This window comes from Perognathus longimembris, chromosome 12 (assembly GCF_023159225.1).
Source record: "Perognathus longimembris pacificus isolate PPM17 chromosome 12, ASM2315922v1, whole genome shotgun sequence".
Taxonomy (NCBI): domain Eukaryota; kingdom Metazoa; phylum Chordata; class Mammalia; order Rodentia; family Heteromyidae; genus Perognathus; species Perognathus longimembris.
The window spans coordinates 52,104,544-52,120,150 of NC_063172.1; the positions used below are offsets into that span (position 1 = coordinate 52,104,544).

General features: G+C 38.1%; 1 protein-coding gene across 1 annotated transcript in view; it reads left to right on the top strand.

Moving 5' to 3' along the window:
- Nucleotides 1-14,811, top strand: part of Tram1 (translocation associated membrane protein 1) — a 35,750-nt gene extending 20,939 nt beyond the window's left edge. The window contains exons 7-11 of the mRNA XM_048358505.1: nt 3,098-3,168; nt 3,271-3,375; nt 4,183-4,326; nt 4,638-4,798; nt 13,251-14,811. Of these exons, the coding sequence (XP_048214462.1) occupies nt 3,098-3,168; nt 3,271-3,375; nt 4,183-4,326; nt 4,638-4,798; nt 13,251-13,324 (555 nt within the window). The 3' untranslated portion in view covers nt 13,325-14,811. The remainder of the gene's footprint in view (nt 1-3,097; nt 3,169-3,270; nt 3,376-4,182; nt 4,327-4,637; nt 4,799-13,250) is intronic.
- Nucleotides 14,812-15,607: the final 796 nt, after the last annotated feature.

The following is a 15,607-nucleotide window of genomic DNA, read 5'->3' on the forward strand; positions in this document are numbered from 1 at the left end:
TGTTGCAGCGATTCCCATCTTTGGTCATTTGTATGACAGTGTCTTGTTTCGCCATCTTCACATACTTTTAATGCATGCTTTTCATTCTATCCTTGTTCTGTGTAATCATGCTCAGGACATTTTACTGATTGAGATATATGAATAACTTAGTAGTTTTTGTAAAGTTATAACATTAAATAGGTGTTTCACTGTATAGTATCTAAAATGATTTTGTACACCATCAATGATAAACTATAGTTTGGAAAACCCAGGCATGTGTCATGCCCATAGTGGTAGCTTAATATTCCTAGTACATCTGATGCACAATATCAAAGAACTTTTTTTGAAATTATCATAAAAAAAGAAGAAAGAAGTTCCTTTGTTGGTTGAACCTTAGCATACCATCTCCATATGTTTGTCTCTTTCCTTTTACAAAGGGAAATGTTTCACTGGTACATGTAAATGGAAAGAAGATTTTAGGTACTGTACCACTTATTTTCAGAAATAGAAGAACCCCTGTAAACTTGGTATTATCTTAGGAAATTTTCAGAGAGTCCCAAAATAAAATGCTGTTTGTAGATCCACTCAGATCCTCTGTTACTGTCCTGACATTTGAACTTTGTGCCATGTTTACCAGAGTTCTCAGCCCAAACCTGGATTTGTAAGTCCTCTGCTGTCTCTCAGATTTGGTGAAGTAGTCTTTGCTGAAATGCAGAGGGAGACATGGTGGACCAGCACGGCCTGTGCCTAGCTAGCTGCACTAGAGGCCAAGATGGCTTCATAAAGTTCCAGAGAAACATAGCCTACCATGCCAATCATTTTGATTAGTATCTGTACTACCTGAATAATGCTATCCAAGCCATTAATGTAAGACAATCCTATGAAGATCATCTGTCTATAATATATAACATGTATATTATATAATATTATATATTGTATATATTATATAATACATATATAATATATATTGTATATATTATATAATATGTTATATATTGTATATAATATTATATGTTATTATATGTTATATTATAGTGCATATATTATAATATATACATTAATATGTGTCGGGATCTGAACGATCCCCTTCTCCCCGATCTCAGGGGGAGAATGGTGAACCCTGAAATCTATGAAAGAGTACTCGGCCTTGCCCTCTGCCGGCGGAAGGCCAAAGGCGTACTCACATGGACATGCGCCAAGTTGAGGAAAGGTTGCTGAAGCCTCCCCTCCCCCCAGTCCCCTCACATGTTACCAGGAGCGGGGGTGAAAAGGAAGGCATCAGGGACACGCTGCGGTGGTGGGATGCGTCTCAAAAACTTTAATAGGGAAAGGCATTTATATAGAGGCAATGGCGGGAAAGAAAGGGGTCTGGCCAAAGGGCCAGTTATAGGCTAAGGACCATGTCCATCAAGTGACATCACGAAACTTCCTTTGTGGGCGGGACAACCCCATCATGGTGGCACGCACGTGTGGGCGGGACAACCCCATCATGGTGGCACGCACATGTTAGCCTCCCAAGGGCAGGGGGCTTCTCTTCCGGTTGAGGCCAGAAGGTGGGAGGAACTTCCTCCCACACTACCCCAGAGCTGGCGGGGAAGGGCAGCGTCTTGGGGGCTCTGTGCCCTTCCCCCTTCATGGCTGAAACTGAATCCCCAACAAATATGCTTATGGATTATATAGCTATATATGGATGATCTATAGAGAAAAGATATATATATACGCATGTGTATATACACACACACACAGAGTATTCTAATCCAAGGGGAAAAGAAGCAAGTAGAAGCTTGACAGGGGTACTTATTTAGCTTATTTATCACTGCCTGTGTTCTACAAGCCAGGATAAAGATAACCTCTTCCTCATAATTCTATGCATGAATGTATACAATCTAGAATAAGATACTGTCATACAATGCATTACACACTCTGATGTTGTATTTTATTTCCTATTTTAAGAAATGCTGATGTGATTCCTAAATTGATGAGCCACTAGTAAGTTTTATTTACTTTAAAAGACACTTGTGAAAACTAGAAATAGTCAATTGAGGACTGTAGGAGACATCAAAAGGAAAAACTAAAGTATAGAGACCTGGGTATAGATATTGTAGAGTGGGTGATCTATAACTAAGTGGTCACATAAGAAGAAGGTAGAATTTTAGCTTTGAGTTTCAACAGTTAACAATGATGGAACTAAAACTCAAATGTTAATGATGTGACTATCCTAAGGGAACAGAGTTTAACTTTGGCTATCAAATCACCATCATGTAGCTGTGGCTCTTATTATTGTATTATGTAATAAATGTTTATTATTAAAGAATAAAACCAGCTAGGCACTCGTGCCTCATGCCTGTAATCCTAGCAACTCAGGAATTGAGATCTGAGAATCGCAATTCAAAGCCAGCCCAGGCAGGAAACTCTGTGAGAATCTTATCTCCAATTAAAAAAAAAAAACTACTCAGAAGAAGCCATAAGTGGCACTGTGGCTCAAGTGGTAAAGTGCTGGTCTTGAGCACAGAGAGGCTCAGGGACAGAGCCCAAGCCCTGAGGTCAAGTCCCAGGACCAGCAAAAATAAAATAATCAACCAATCACTCAAACCTTGGAGCCAGGATGGGTGGCTCACCTCTGTAAACCTAGCTACTCAGGAGGCTGAGATCTGAGGATCACAGTTCAAAGCCAGCCCAGCATTTTTCTCCCCTACTAACCACAAGAAAACTGGAAGCAGAGCTGTGGATCAAAGTGGTAGAACACTAATCTTGAGCCAAAAAGCTCATGACAGCACCCAGGCCCTAAGTTCCAGCCCTGTGACTGACATTTTTAAAAAATCAGGAAGGGATGAATTCATCTCACTGAAGCAAACTGAAGTTTTCACATTTTATGCATGAGATAGCTGATAGCCCCTAAAAAAGACTTGCTGAAGCCATGTACCTAAGTGGGAATGAGAAGTAAGGGTGCATTCGGAGTCGATCCTCATCTCAACCTCCTGAGTAGCTAAGGTTACAGTCATGAGCCAAGCAGGCCTGGCAGTTCTTGCTTCTTTACCATATACTCCACCCTATGGTACTGCTCTTGAACACAAGGGAGTAAGCACATTTTAACCTGTAGTATATTTTCCTTTTGCAGGAAGATATTCCTCGTCAGCTTGTCTACATTGGCCTTTACCTCTTTCACATTGCTGGAGCTTATCTTTTGAAGTGAGTTGGGATTGTGACTGGGTGTGTTAGGAAATGGGGCAGATAGTGGGTTCATGTGTCTTCATTGATCCTCTTTCCATTTTAAATTTGCTCTTTCAACAGCTTGAATCACCTAGGACTTGTTCTTCTGGTGCTGCATTATTTTGTTGAATTTCTTTTCCACATTTCCCGCCTGTTTTATTTCAGTGATGAAAAGTATCAGAAAGGGTAAGTTATTAACCATTCTTGTTAATGTGTAGCTGGTGTTGGGAGTCATTTCCTAGACTGTCAAAACCCATACCTTTGGCAACTATATTACTTTTTAAAGATGTTAGTATAGCAGCTTTAAATAATAGTAAACTAGCAATACTCAGACCTGCTCTTTTAATCTCTGAAGTATAGTGTTTCTCAGCTGGAGAGACTGGCAAGTTTTCAAGGCTTTTGGGTTTACTTTTCAATCCATAACTTTTTTTTTTTTTTGGCCAGTCCTAGGCCGTGAACTCAGGGCCTGAGCACTGCCCCTGGCTTCTTTTTGCTCAAGGCTAGCACTCTGCCACTTGAGCCACAGCGCCCCTTCTGGCCATTTTCTGTATATGTGGTGCTGAGGAATCGAACCCAGGGCCTCAAGTATACAAGGCAAGCACTCTTGCCACTAGGCCATATCCCCAGCCCCCTCTATCCATAACTTTTCCTGCTTTGTTTTTTGCATGTTTTTCTTTTTGAAAAAAAAAAGTGAAAAAGACTACTTTCAGAAGGTAAAAGAATACCTAATATAGCCTTAAAGATCCTTAAAAAAATTGATAGGAAAATCTAGCTGAAAATAAACATAAAGCTATAATTTACAAATAGGGTAAAGTCTTAAAAAAAAACAAAGCTAGGGGTCTCATGGAAATTTGACTTACAAAAAGCATTAAAAGCCTTTACAGCCTGACTTTTCTTTTGTCCAGCATTTTTCAGAATTGTTCTAAGAAGCATTTGTAGAATCTTTCTTGCTTGGTGAGTTTATGAATTTGACTGACCACCTTTTTCTTACAGATTTTCCCTCTGGGCAGTTCTTTTTGTTTTGGGAAGACTTCTGACCTTAATTCTTTCAGTACTCACTGTTGGGTTTGGCCTTGCAAGAGCAGAGAATCAGAAGCTGGATTTCAGTACTGGAAACTTCAATGTACTGGCTGTCAGGTATAGTTAACATGTTGGCTCTGTACTACTGCTTGATATGTGACAGTAAAGTACAGGTAACAGAACATCAGTTACCTTAAAGTAAGGGGATACATGGGGTTTGGACACATAAGGGTTGCAGTTTTGTTTCTGGATGGAAATACTAAGATATCTATTTAACTTCTAGATTAAATTATTAGTGGAATGGTTGTTAACATGATCTTTACCAAGTAAAATTTTTGGCATTGGATTACTGCTGTCAAAGCAGGATGTATTTGATGTCATTTCCATACCTTCTTGATTTTTTTTTTTTAATCCCTTGTGATTCTCAGAATTGCTGTTTTGGCATCCATTTGTATTACTCAAGCGTTCATGATGTGGAAGTTCATTAACTTTCAGCTTCGGAGGTGGAGGGAGCACTCGACTTTCCAGGCACCACCTGTGAAGAAGAAACCAATAGTAACCAAAGGCAGGTCTTCCAGAAAAGGAACAGGTTGGTAACCAGAGCCTCAACTTGAAGTAAAACAGAACATTTAAACTGGTTATGGGGTCTTAGTTATTTTCAAATCTTCCCTCCCTCTCTCTTTCCTGCTCTACTTCCCCTGCCTTTCTCCTTCTCTCATTCCCTCCTTTCCTTCCTTGGCAACACTGGCAATTGAACTCAGGACCTTCAGTTGCTAGGCAAGCACTATACCACTGGAATCCTACCTCCAGTCTTTTTGCTTTAGTTATTTTTCAGCTATAGTTTTGTGGTTTTGCCCAGGGCCAGATAACCTTGATCCTCTTATCTCTACTTTCTACGTAGCAGTACCACCATCCCTGCTTTTTGGAGAGATAAGGTCTTGCTCACATTTTTACCTCGGATCCTCTTATCGCAGCCTCCCAAGTATCAGGGATTACAGTTGTGCACCACTACAATCAGCCTTTATTTTCTAATCTTACAAAGAAAACTTTATTTTATACTCTTTAACAGGGTTAAAGACAAAATCATCTTTTTCTGTTCCAAAGGTGATTTCTTGGGTAAGGGGAATCCATTATGTCTCTCATAACCTACTCACTGTGTTACTTATTCACAAGTCTTCCATGATTAATTACATTGAGCCATTGTAGACCAACATATATGGGCATTGGGCATTTTAGTGAATAGCTAAGCTAGAGTATGATCTTTGATGTTGTTCACATTCATATTTTTAGGATTTATTGATAGTACAAGGGGGTTTGTGTGAAAATTTCATAGATGTGTACAGTTAGTTTTAAGCAAGTTCATCTCTATTCTTTTTTTTTCCAGTCCTGGGCTTGGACTCAGGGCCTGAGCACTGTCCCTGGCTTCTTTTTGCTCAAGGCTAGCTCTCTGCCACTTGAGCCACAGCGCCATCTCTGGCCGTTTCTATATATGTGGTGCTGGAGAATTGAACCCAGGGCTTCATGTATGTGAGGCAAGCACTCTTGCCACTAGGCCATATCCCCAGCCCCCACCTCTATTCTTATCCACTCAAATTTTTAAAAATTCTTCAACCCCATCTTCTCATCTGCCTTTTATCCCCAAACTTCTGATCGTTTGCTTTTGTCTTTCAGCCTCTTCTCCTCTGCCTTGTGGTTGAAAACACACTGATATTCTGATGAGTACTTTCAATGTTTTACTTGGGATTGTAACACAGGGAGTTCCTGTTTTAACAATGTACCAACTCTGATTTGCTGGTGTTTGTCCTCCAGTTTCGGACCTTTGCGCTTCCTCTATCTCCACACACAAACTTACTGAAATACTAGATGGACAGTACTTCACATCTAGAGATTAGTATAGACATAGTTGAGTACTTCAGTTTGGGAATATGCTATTTGACTTCATTCACTTTTTATTTTAGTAGTGTTTTTAATAGCTATATTCCAGAAAATTTTTATTGCTTCCCAGAAAAATACCACAGCTGCGCTCCTTCTCCTCCACTGCACTTGCCCATTCATTTATTTTCTGTCTCTGGATTGGATTTTCTCTGGACACTTTATATCAGTGGAACAATACAATATGCAGGGCCTTTGTGACTGACTTCATTTACTTAGCATAGTATTTTTTAGTTTACATGGGAATTATAGAGCAGAAATAGAGAAACAAGCATAGAGACAAATGGGGAAAAGAGCCATGGAATCAGCCATCAAATGTACATCTAATTGGCTTATAAGAGCACAGGGAAAATTCAGAAAAGAAAAGGAAATACTGTTAATAATAAATACTTGAGTATTCTTCTCTAAAGAAAAGTATTTCCTTGCTTAATATCTTTTTTTTCTTTTTTTTTTGGCCAGTCCTGGGCCTTGGACTCAGGGCCTGAGCACTGTCCCTGGCTTCTTCCCGCTCAAGGCTAGCACTCGGCCACTTGAGCCACAGCGCCGCTTCTGGCCGTTTTCTGTATATGTGGTGCTGGGGAATCGAACCTAGGGCCTCGTGTATCCGAGGCAGGCACTCTTGCCACTAGGCTATATCCCCAGCCCTGCTTAATATCTTAACAATAAGTCATACAACTGATTGTGAAAATTAAGTTTGCTAAAATGTTAGGAAAAAACACTGAAAAAGTCTTGTGTTGTTAAGGCTAGCAAAGATTTCTTAAATAGTACATAACCACTATATAAGTCCTATGACCATCATTATTTAAAGACTAACTCTTCAAGAGGTACTCGTTAGAAAATTAAACATAAGACACAAATAAAACTGTTTGCTAAGCAAATATCTGATGTAGGATGTTGTTTAGAATACATTTTAAAGTTTAAAAACACAATCTAATAAAAACAGGCCAAACTATTAACTAGACACTTCCTCCAAGAAAGCATGTGTAGCCAAAAGGACCATTTTAGCATGATCCCCATTGTCAGTCATCACAGTATGAAATAAATATTAAGCCAAATGGTGTTTTCACAATTTGACAGTTAAGAATAATACTAGGGGCTAGGAATATGGCCTACTGGCAAGAGTGCTTGCCTAGTATACATGAAGCCCTAGGTTTGATTCCTCAGTGCCACATACACTGAAAAAGCCAGAAGTGGGCGCTGTGGCTCAAGTTGGCAGAGTGCTAGCCTTGAGCAAAATGGAGCCAACGACAGTGCTTAGGCCCTGAGTTCAAGCCACAGGACTGGGGAGAAAGAAAAAAAAAAGAATAATACTAACCTTCATGCACAGATTTTAGTTTGCACACCTACTTAAATTCCCTTGGGTATATACCTAGCAGCGCAGTGGTTGGGTCACATTGGGGAACTTGCCACAGTGTTTTCCAAGGAGCCTGTACCATGTTTGTATGCATTGTTTTACAGGTTGACACCCAGTTGTCCCTGCACCATTTAAGAAGTAGAACTGTGGCTCAAGTGGTAGAGGGCTAACCTTGAGCAGATAAAACTAAAGGACAGTGCCTAGTCCCTCAGCTCAAGCCCCAGCACAAAAAGTTAAAAATTAAAATTAGAAACTGTATATATTAGAAAGTTTAGTTGTGGACTCAAATACAGCTTCATGTATTTAGAAAAGCATCATGTAACCTTGGTTGCTTGTGGCTTAAATATTTAGCCCTTTAAAAAAAATTAAAATCAGCAGATGTGAGCCATCCAGTTTTGTTCCTTTTTTTCAGATTTGTTTATTCTGAGTCTCCTACAGCTCTGTATGAATTTTAAGATCAGCTTTTCATTTTCTACCAAAAAGCCATCTGGAGTTTTGATAGGAATTACCTTTTTATCTGTAGATTGCCTTGAGGAGTAAAAACATGATTGTCTTTTTCTTCCTTAATCTGATGCTATTATAAAATAGAATCATCTTCCTGATTTCACTTTTAGTTTATTCATTGCCAATGAATAGAAATACTTTAATCTTTGTGCATTGATCTGTAATCTACAACCGGTTGGGTTTATTCTAAGTGTTTAGTGTGGATTCCTTTTGACTCCCTATCTACAAGAATCATCTGTAAATAAAAGTAGTTTTACTTCCCATGCATTCTGGATGCTTTCCAGCTCATTTTCTTGCCAGATCATTCTGATTTAGAGGCACCCTTGTCTTGTTCCTTATCTTTGGGAGGTAAGTGTCTGGTCTCACCATTAAGGATGATGTTAGCAATGGGTTTGATCAAAATGGGGCTTTTCTTCTATGCCTCAGTGGGCGGGGTGCATGCACGCACACTCATCCATGCATGTTGACAGTTTCTACTTTGGGTATTGTTGCTTTTCTTTGTTTTATTTTTCTTAGACTCAGGAGCATCTATGTCGTGCTGGGCATGCTCTGTACCTAGCTCTGTTTGTGTTTTGGTTATGAAAGTATTCAATTTTGTCAATTGCCTTGGACTTTTTCTTTTTTTTTTTTTTTTTTTTTGGCCAGTCCTGGGCCTTGGACTCAGGGCCTGAGCACTGTCCCTGGCTTCTTCCTGCTCAAGGCTAGCACTCTGCCACTTGAGCCACAGCGCCGCTTCTGGCCATTTTCTGTATATGTGGTGCTGGGGAATCGAATCTAGGGCCTCGTGTATCCGAGGCAGGCACTCTTGCCACTAGGCTATATCCCCAGCCCTGCCTTGGACTTTTTCTTCTGTATATATTATAATGAGGTGCTTTTTGTCCTTTTTTTTTTTTTTTGGTTGATATTGTAGGTTATATTTCTTGCTTTTCAGAGCTTAAGCCACATTTCTCAGATAAATCCCACTATGGTCATGGTTTACCGTAGTCCTTTCTTTATGTTACTTGATCTGGTTTGGTAATTGTGGAGGATTTTTGTGCCTTTCTCCTTAAAGAATATTGGTAACTATTTTCTTCTTGTTTTAAGAGGCTCTTTTGGTTGTTGTTTACTTGGATTTTTTTAACAGTATTTTTGCAAGTCACTTGTCAATGAGTTGAAAAATGTTTCCTCCTTTTCTTTGAAAGAGTTCTTGAAAGCAGTATTTTCTAAGTTTCTATATAAGGATCTCATGTATATTTCATTAGATTTATTCCCAGGTATTTTTAAAGTCACCATATGTGCTTTTTTTGTTTGGGCTACTGGAATTTAAATTTAGGGCCTCTCTTTTGCTAGGCAGATGCCATACTTGAGGCACGTCTGCATCCTTGTTTTGCTTTGTTTACTTTTACAAATAGGATCCCCCTTTCTACTCCTGCCCACTTCAACCACAGTTCTTATGTTTATGCTTCTTGCATAGCTGAAGCACTGCCACTATGGTCAGATTTGTTTTTCTTTCTGGAGGTATAGAGATTTGAACTTTGAGCCTTGAGTTTGCTAGCCACGTGCTCTACCACTTGAGCCCACTCTTAATGCTATAATTTTTATTGTTTGAGATGGAGTCTCACAAACTTTATCCAGCTTTCCTCAAACTGTAAACCTCTCCAGCTCAGCCTCCTGATTAGCTAGGGTTTACAGGAGTGAGTCACATGCCTGAGTTACATGTGCTGTCTTTTATAGTTTTAACTTGGTTATATAGAAATGACATTGCTTTTCTTTGATACCATCCTTGTATTAAGAAACTTTCCTACTTGATATATTCTTTTTTTTTTTCATGCTGTTCCTCGGGCTTGAACTCTGGGCCTAGGCACTGTCCCTGTGCCTCTCAAGGCTAGTGCTGTACCATTTGACACAGCGCCACTTCTGCTTTTTCAGGTATTTGGGGCTGGAGATGTTGCTTATTGGCAGAATGCTGGTCTAGCATGCCCAAGACCCTAGGAGCGATTCCCAACTGAGAAATAAAGAACATTTTGTAGATGCTTTTTGGTTCTGTAATGGAATTCTCCTCTGTGCTCCATTTGTTACAAGTTATGACTGGATATGGGATTTTACAAAATGCTTCTCTGTCTATTTATTCTCTGTCTGGTTATTTGTATAGTTTCTCCTTATTCTCTTAATGTAAAACAAATTTTATCGTGGCATATACCCAAGTTGATAATGTTAATACATCTCTTTTGCTGAGTAAGTTTTTAAGTATTTGATAGGACTTTTCCATCTGTGCTTCTGTAATTAGTCTTTCTGTATAATACCTGTGGCTGGTTTTACTATGAAAGTTACATTAGTCTTATAAAAAAAAAGCATTGGGCACATTTGTCCTTGGTTCAGTATCAACATGATTCTAAATGTTCAAAAGAATTGGCCAGTGGAGAACAGGTCTAGAAGAGGTTAATTACAGATTAACCCCTTTCTTGTTGTCTCTCCTTTAGTACGCTGTTTTCCAAGGAATTTTGTATATGTGTGCAAATTTGTTGGCAGAAAATTATTCATAGCCTTTTGTTATCTTAATGCCAATAGATCAGCAGTGATTTCTCTTTTTTGTTTCCTTATGTTAGTAATTGGCTTCTTTGGAAAAACCAGCATTTGAGGACTGTGGTAAAGGTCCACAGTGGTAGTGCACCTGCCTAGCCTATGTGAAACCATGGCTTCTATTCCAAGCAATAACAAGAAGAAGAAGGAGGAGGAGGAGGAGGGGGAGGGGAATGGGAAGGGGAGGAAAAGAAAGAAGGAAGGAAGGAGGGAGGGAGGGAGGGAGGGAGGGAAGGAAGGAGGGAAGGAAGGAAGCAAGCAAGCAAGCAAACACATTGGAGTTTCTTAGTAGTATCTTTTTGGTATCATTGATTTCTGTTTTATCCCCCCTTTTGTTGGATTTTGTTGCTGTTTTGTTGAGATCAGTCTTCAGATCCCTGAAATCATTGATGTGCATCTCCCTGTGAGTCATGACCAACAAAGGCAAACTTGTTCTTGCAGCTTGATTCTGGTTCACAGATCTCCATTGCCCTGTAACTTTATTCAGGTCAAAATGTTTTATAATCCCAAATGTGATTTCTTCGTTGAACTATGACTTTTTTTAAGTTTGTTTAATTTACAAATATTTGGTCATTTTCTGCTTCTCTTGTGCTGTTGATTTCTTACTTAATTCCACTGTGATAAAAGAATATCCTGCAAATGGTTTCCATCCCATAGACATTGAGACTTTGATTTCCATTTAGCCTGTGCCCAATTTGGGTGCTTCTTTCGTACTCAGGAGGTGTGCACTTGTGTTTTTGCTTTGTACAAGATTACAGTTATTAATTGTACTCAGTATTTTGTCTTCACTAATTGAGTCGAAAGAATTCTGCTTGTTCTGACCATGACTGCATATTTTATGTTAAAATCTCACATTGTGAATTTAAAGTGGACTGTTTGTCTTTGGTATTTTGTGAATTTTTACTTCACATACTTTGAAGACATTTTATTAGTAGGTATATCAAAACCTAGGAATACTCTGTCTTCATGTTAAAAAATACTTTTCTCTTGATCAGATGTGGAGTTTGAATGTATTATAGCCATACCAGCTTTCTTTTGGTGAAATATTTTTTATGGCATATCTTTCCTATAGTTTTCACTAAAAATCTTTCTTTTTTATATAAAAATTGTATTCTTACTAGCATATAATCGGATTTCATTGTTTTCATCCATTCTGGTCACCATCTATACTAGTAGTATACAGCATCATAGTGTATCAATATTCCATGACTTTTCTGGCTATGACTCTTCCGTGTCTGTCCTGTTGGGTGGAGCTTTTGGAGCCTTGGCTTCTTACTATTTTTAGAAATTTTCTTAACTATTACTTCCCAACACTGCTTCAACCCCCCCCCTCCCCTTTTTGTCCTTCTATGACTCCAATTCTATAAATGTTAAACCCCCTGACCCTGTTCCTAATAAGAATCTTTTTTTCTGTCAAGAATTTAGTAATCTGAGTATTTTCTTCAGTTCATCGATCTCTTCTGATGTATAAATCTGCTACTTTGTTTAGTAAAAATTCATCTATAGTCCAGTTCTAAGATTCAAGTGTTAATTTCTGTAGTAAAGTTCTCCTTTCTGTTTCTTTCTTATTTTAATTGTCTTTTGTTATTTCCACTCTACAAATTGAGATTTCTTACATCTTCAGGTGGTCCAGAATTCACATAGTTTATGTAATCAGTCTCAGTTCTGTTTTTGTTTTTTCCATTATTAAACTTTTAATAAATAGGGCTGGGGATATGGTCTAGTGGCAAGAGTGCTTGCCTCGTGTACATGATGCCCTGGGTTCAATTCCCCAGCACCACATATACAGAAAAGGGCCAGAAGTGGCACCGTGGCTCAAGTGGTAGAGTGCTAACCTTGAGCAAAAAGAAGTCAAGGACAGTGCTCAGGCCCTGAGTCCAAGCCCCAGGACTGGCAAAAAAAAACCTTTTAGATATTTTTGGAAGGGTTAATCAGAAGTCAGGTACTATAGCTTAAAGAAGGAGGTGCCATGCATGATACATTTTTAAACATAGCAGTTATCCTAAGCAAGAACTTTTTATATGTTGTAATTTGTCAGAGGACTTTGCTATGAGATGTGAAAAGGTTCTTTATTTCCACCACAAGCACTACTCGTGAGTGCTGTTTTTCAATTGTTGTCACTTTTGTTTAGTTCCATTTCTTGTACTGGGGGATTGAATTGATGGCCCATTCTTGCTAGGAGGTGCTCTACTACTTCAGCCCCAGTTCCAGAGAGTTTTGCATCCTGTCACTTTTTTCTGTTAACAATAGTAGTTACTTCCTTTTTATTTGCTGTTTTCAATTTATTGTGTTCAGCATGATACCAGATTTAGTGAAGATTAATCACTAGCTAGACACCTGTAATCCTAGCTACCTAGGAGGCTGAGACCTGTAGGATCAGAATTACATACTAGTCCAGGTGGGAAAGTTTAAGAGCCTATCTCCACTTAACAAGCAAATGCCTTACTGGAGGCATGGCTTTACTGGTAGCACATTAGTTATGAGCACAAAGCTGAGCAAATGCTGGGCCCTCATGTCCAAACCCTAATACTAACACACACACACACACACACACATTAGTCACTAGTAAATAAGTTTGACATGAGTATATATATTGGACTTTAAATTTTCCTATCTAATTGTATCTTTGTATATACATATCACTACTTTGATTTACTTACAAAAGGTTAACACTGATTTTTTTTCTTTTTAGAAAATGGTGTAAATGGAACAGTAACATCAAATGGAGCAGATTCTCCTCGTAATAGAAAAGAGAAATCTTCATAATGAATTACAAGTTAACTGATTGATGTCCCCAAAGAAATCTGCTTTTTATCTATCAGCACTAGAGATTTTTTTTTCTGTTCTTCAAAATACAGTTTGTGCTCTTTGATTCTTGCTATTGTACTGTTCATGCATTTAAAGGGCATTTTAGGGGAGCATGATTACTATGAGTGGAAAAACTATTGTAGCTTAGACTAAGCTACCTGCCTTCAGAATAGTTTAGGGACCACCACATATTTTATTTTTGTTTTTTTATCTTTGAACATTTTTCTAATGTCTTGGGGAGACACCTCTTTGCAAAACCCCACATACAAGTGATAAAATCTCTTGCTCTCACCAATTGTTTTTTTCTTTTTTTTTTTTTTTAATATTAGCAAGGTGACCTGCTTCAGCAGGGTCAGGTTTTTTTTTTTAAGTTATCTTTCAGGGTAAAATGAAAATAACTATAAAATCAGATGTCAAACTTTAATATGTTTTCAGTGTTCTCTAATTTTTAGGAATTTTTGTAGCCTTTGCACCTGGAAAAGAGGATTTATAAAATCACCAAAATAATTGTGTGCTTTATTTTGTATGTAGTGGTTGTGAGTGTTACCTCCTCATCTAAAGAGAACATAGTAATGGTTACAACATGTGAAGATTTATTGCCATATGTATTGAATCAGAATATCTTATTAACATAAAAGTGCTTGTGAAGTAAATCTTTCTTGTGCATTTTCAACACTTGTAAATGGGCAATCAGAAAATGTTTACTATGAAGAGCCCTTTTTGATATGTTTATTAATAATGATTCTTAATGGGGCTTGTCATAAGTTTGATATGCATAGCATCTTAGAAAAATATTGTGTAGCCTGCAAACCCTTTTAAAAAAATAATGCCTACTTGATTTATATCTATAAAAGATGTCAGGTAATTCTATTTGGAAAACTAATGCACTAACTTTAAGGAAATTGCAAATTCAGGTGGAGAGTCTTACAAAAGACAGTGCTTTATGTCATACCTATAGCTTTGGTCCCATCTTTAATTGAGAAGCATTTATCTGTATAAAACATATTTTTGGATAAAAATATATATATATTTGTATCTCTACAGAAAGGCTCTAAAAAGCATTTGAGTAAAATATTTGGTTCCCTTTTCTATAGTTATCCTTTAAAACCCTCATAGATATATCTGGTTTGTTTGTTGTCTTTCCATTAGTGCTCCCTTGAGTGTCTACATTGTGTTCCCCACTTCCCACTTCCGTCACCAGCTAATGAATGTCTGTGCCACTTTCCATGTCAGAGTTGCAGACCTGCAAGGTCTATGGTTTAAGTTGCCATGCTGCTAGAAAGTTGTGCTTTCTCTTTCCAGCTGTTTACTTACTCCCTGGGAAAAGTAGTAGCTCTCTGTAGCATTATGGACTTTCAGTGGAACCAAATTTTTGCCATTAAAAACTGGCATTATATTGAACTATACATTGAGAAATCAATCAGAAATAAAAATTTTTACTTTCACAAGCTGCTTCCTGGACAATTCCTTCATTTTGAGCGTTTATGTTTGTTAGTATATAATCTCATTAAAGTATACCATTAAGAAAAGATTTCTTAAAAAAAGATTGATCATTCCGTAGAATATTTTTGAAGGCCACTGGAAGAGGAGGGGAGGAATAGTTCCTAAATAAATAATTGAAGAGAATGTCAGTTAAGGTATCTCAACTCAGTCTTGGGCTGCCAGCATGTGGTACAGCAATAAGTGCTTTTCATTAGAATCTTTGTTATTTGCAGCACCTGTATTTTCTACCATACAAGAAAAGCCCTTGGTGTGTGATTTGAACTTTACAAAATACATCTATACACAGTATAATTGTAAGTTCTAAGTGGTGGCTACAGCTCCCCAAATGTCTAAGTCTACTTACTGATTTCCAGATCAGGCCAGGACATCACTGTTAGCTGAACTCAGGTTGAACTTTCACACCTGACAGGCAACAGGATAATGAACCACAACAGCTGCTATTTGCTCCCAGACTCTGAGTCAGTGAACTAGGTGTGTTGCCATTGTGGGGTTTAATATTTCTTTAAAATGCTTTTGTGCCTGCATTTTACCATATGAGGGAGCAGTCCAAGTGAACTATTCTGAACAAGTCATAAGTATGTTCTTCTAAAAGAAGTAGTCTTGCAAAGTAAGTTCAGAACTAGTCCTGGAACCAAGATATATTGTATACGTAAGGAATTACAGGATGTTTTAAATTGCTAACATGTGATTAGTAGCCTAATAACACCTTATTGTCTCCATGATGTTGCTAAATGTTTA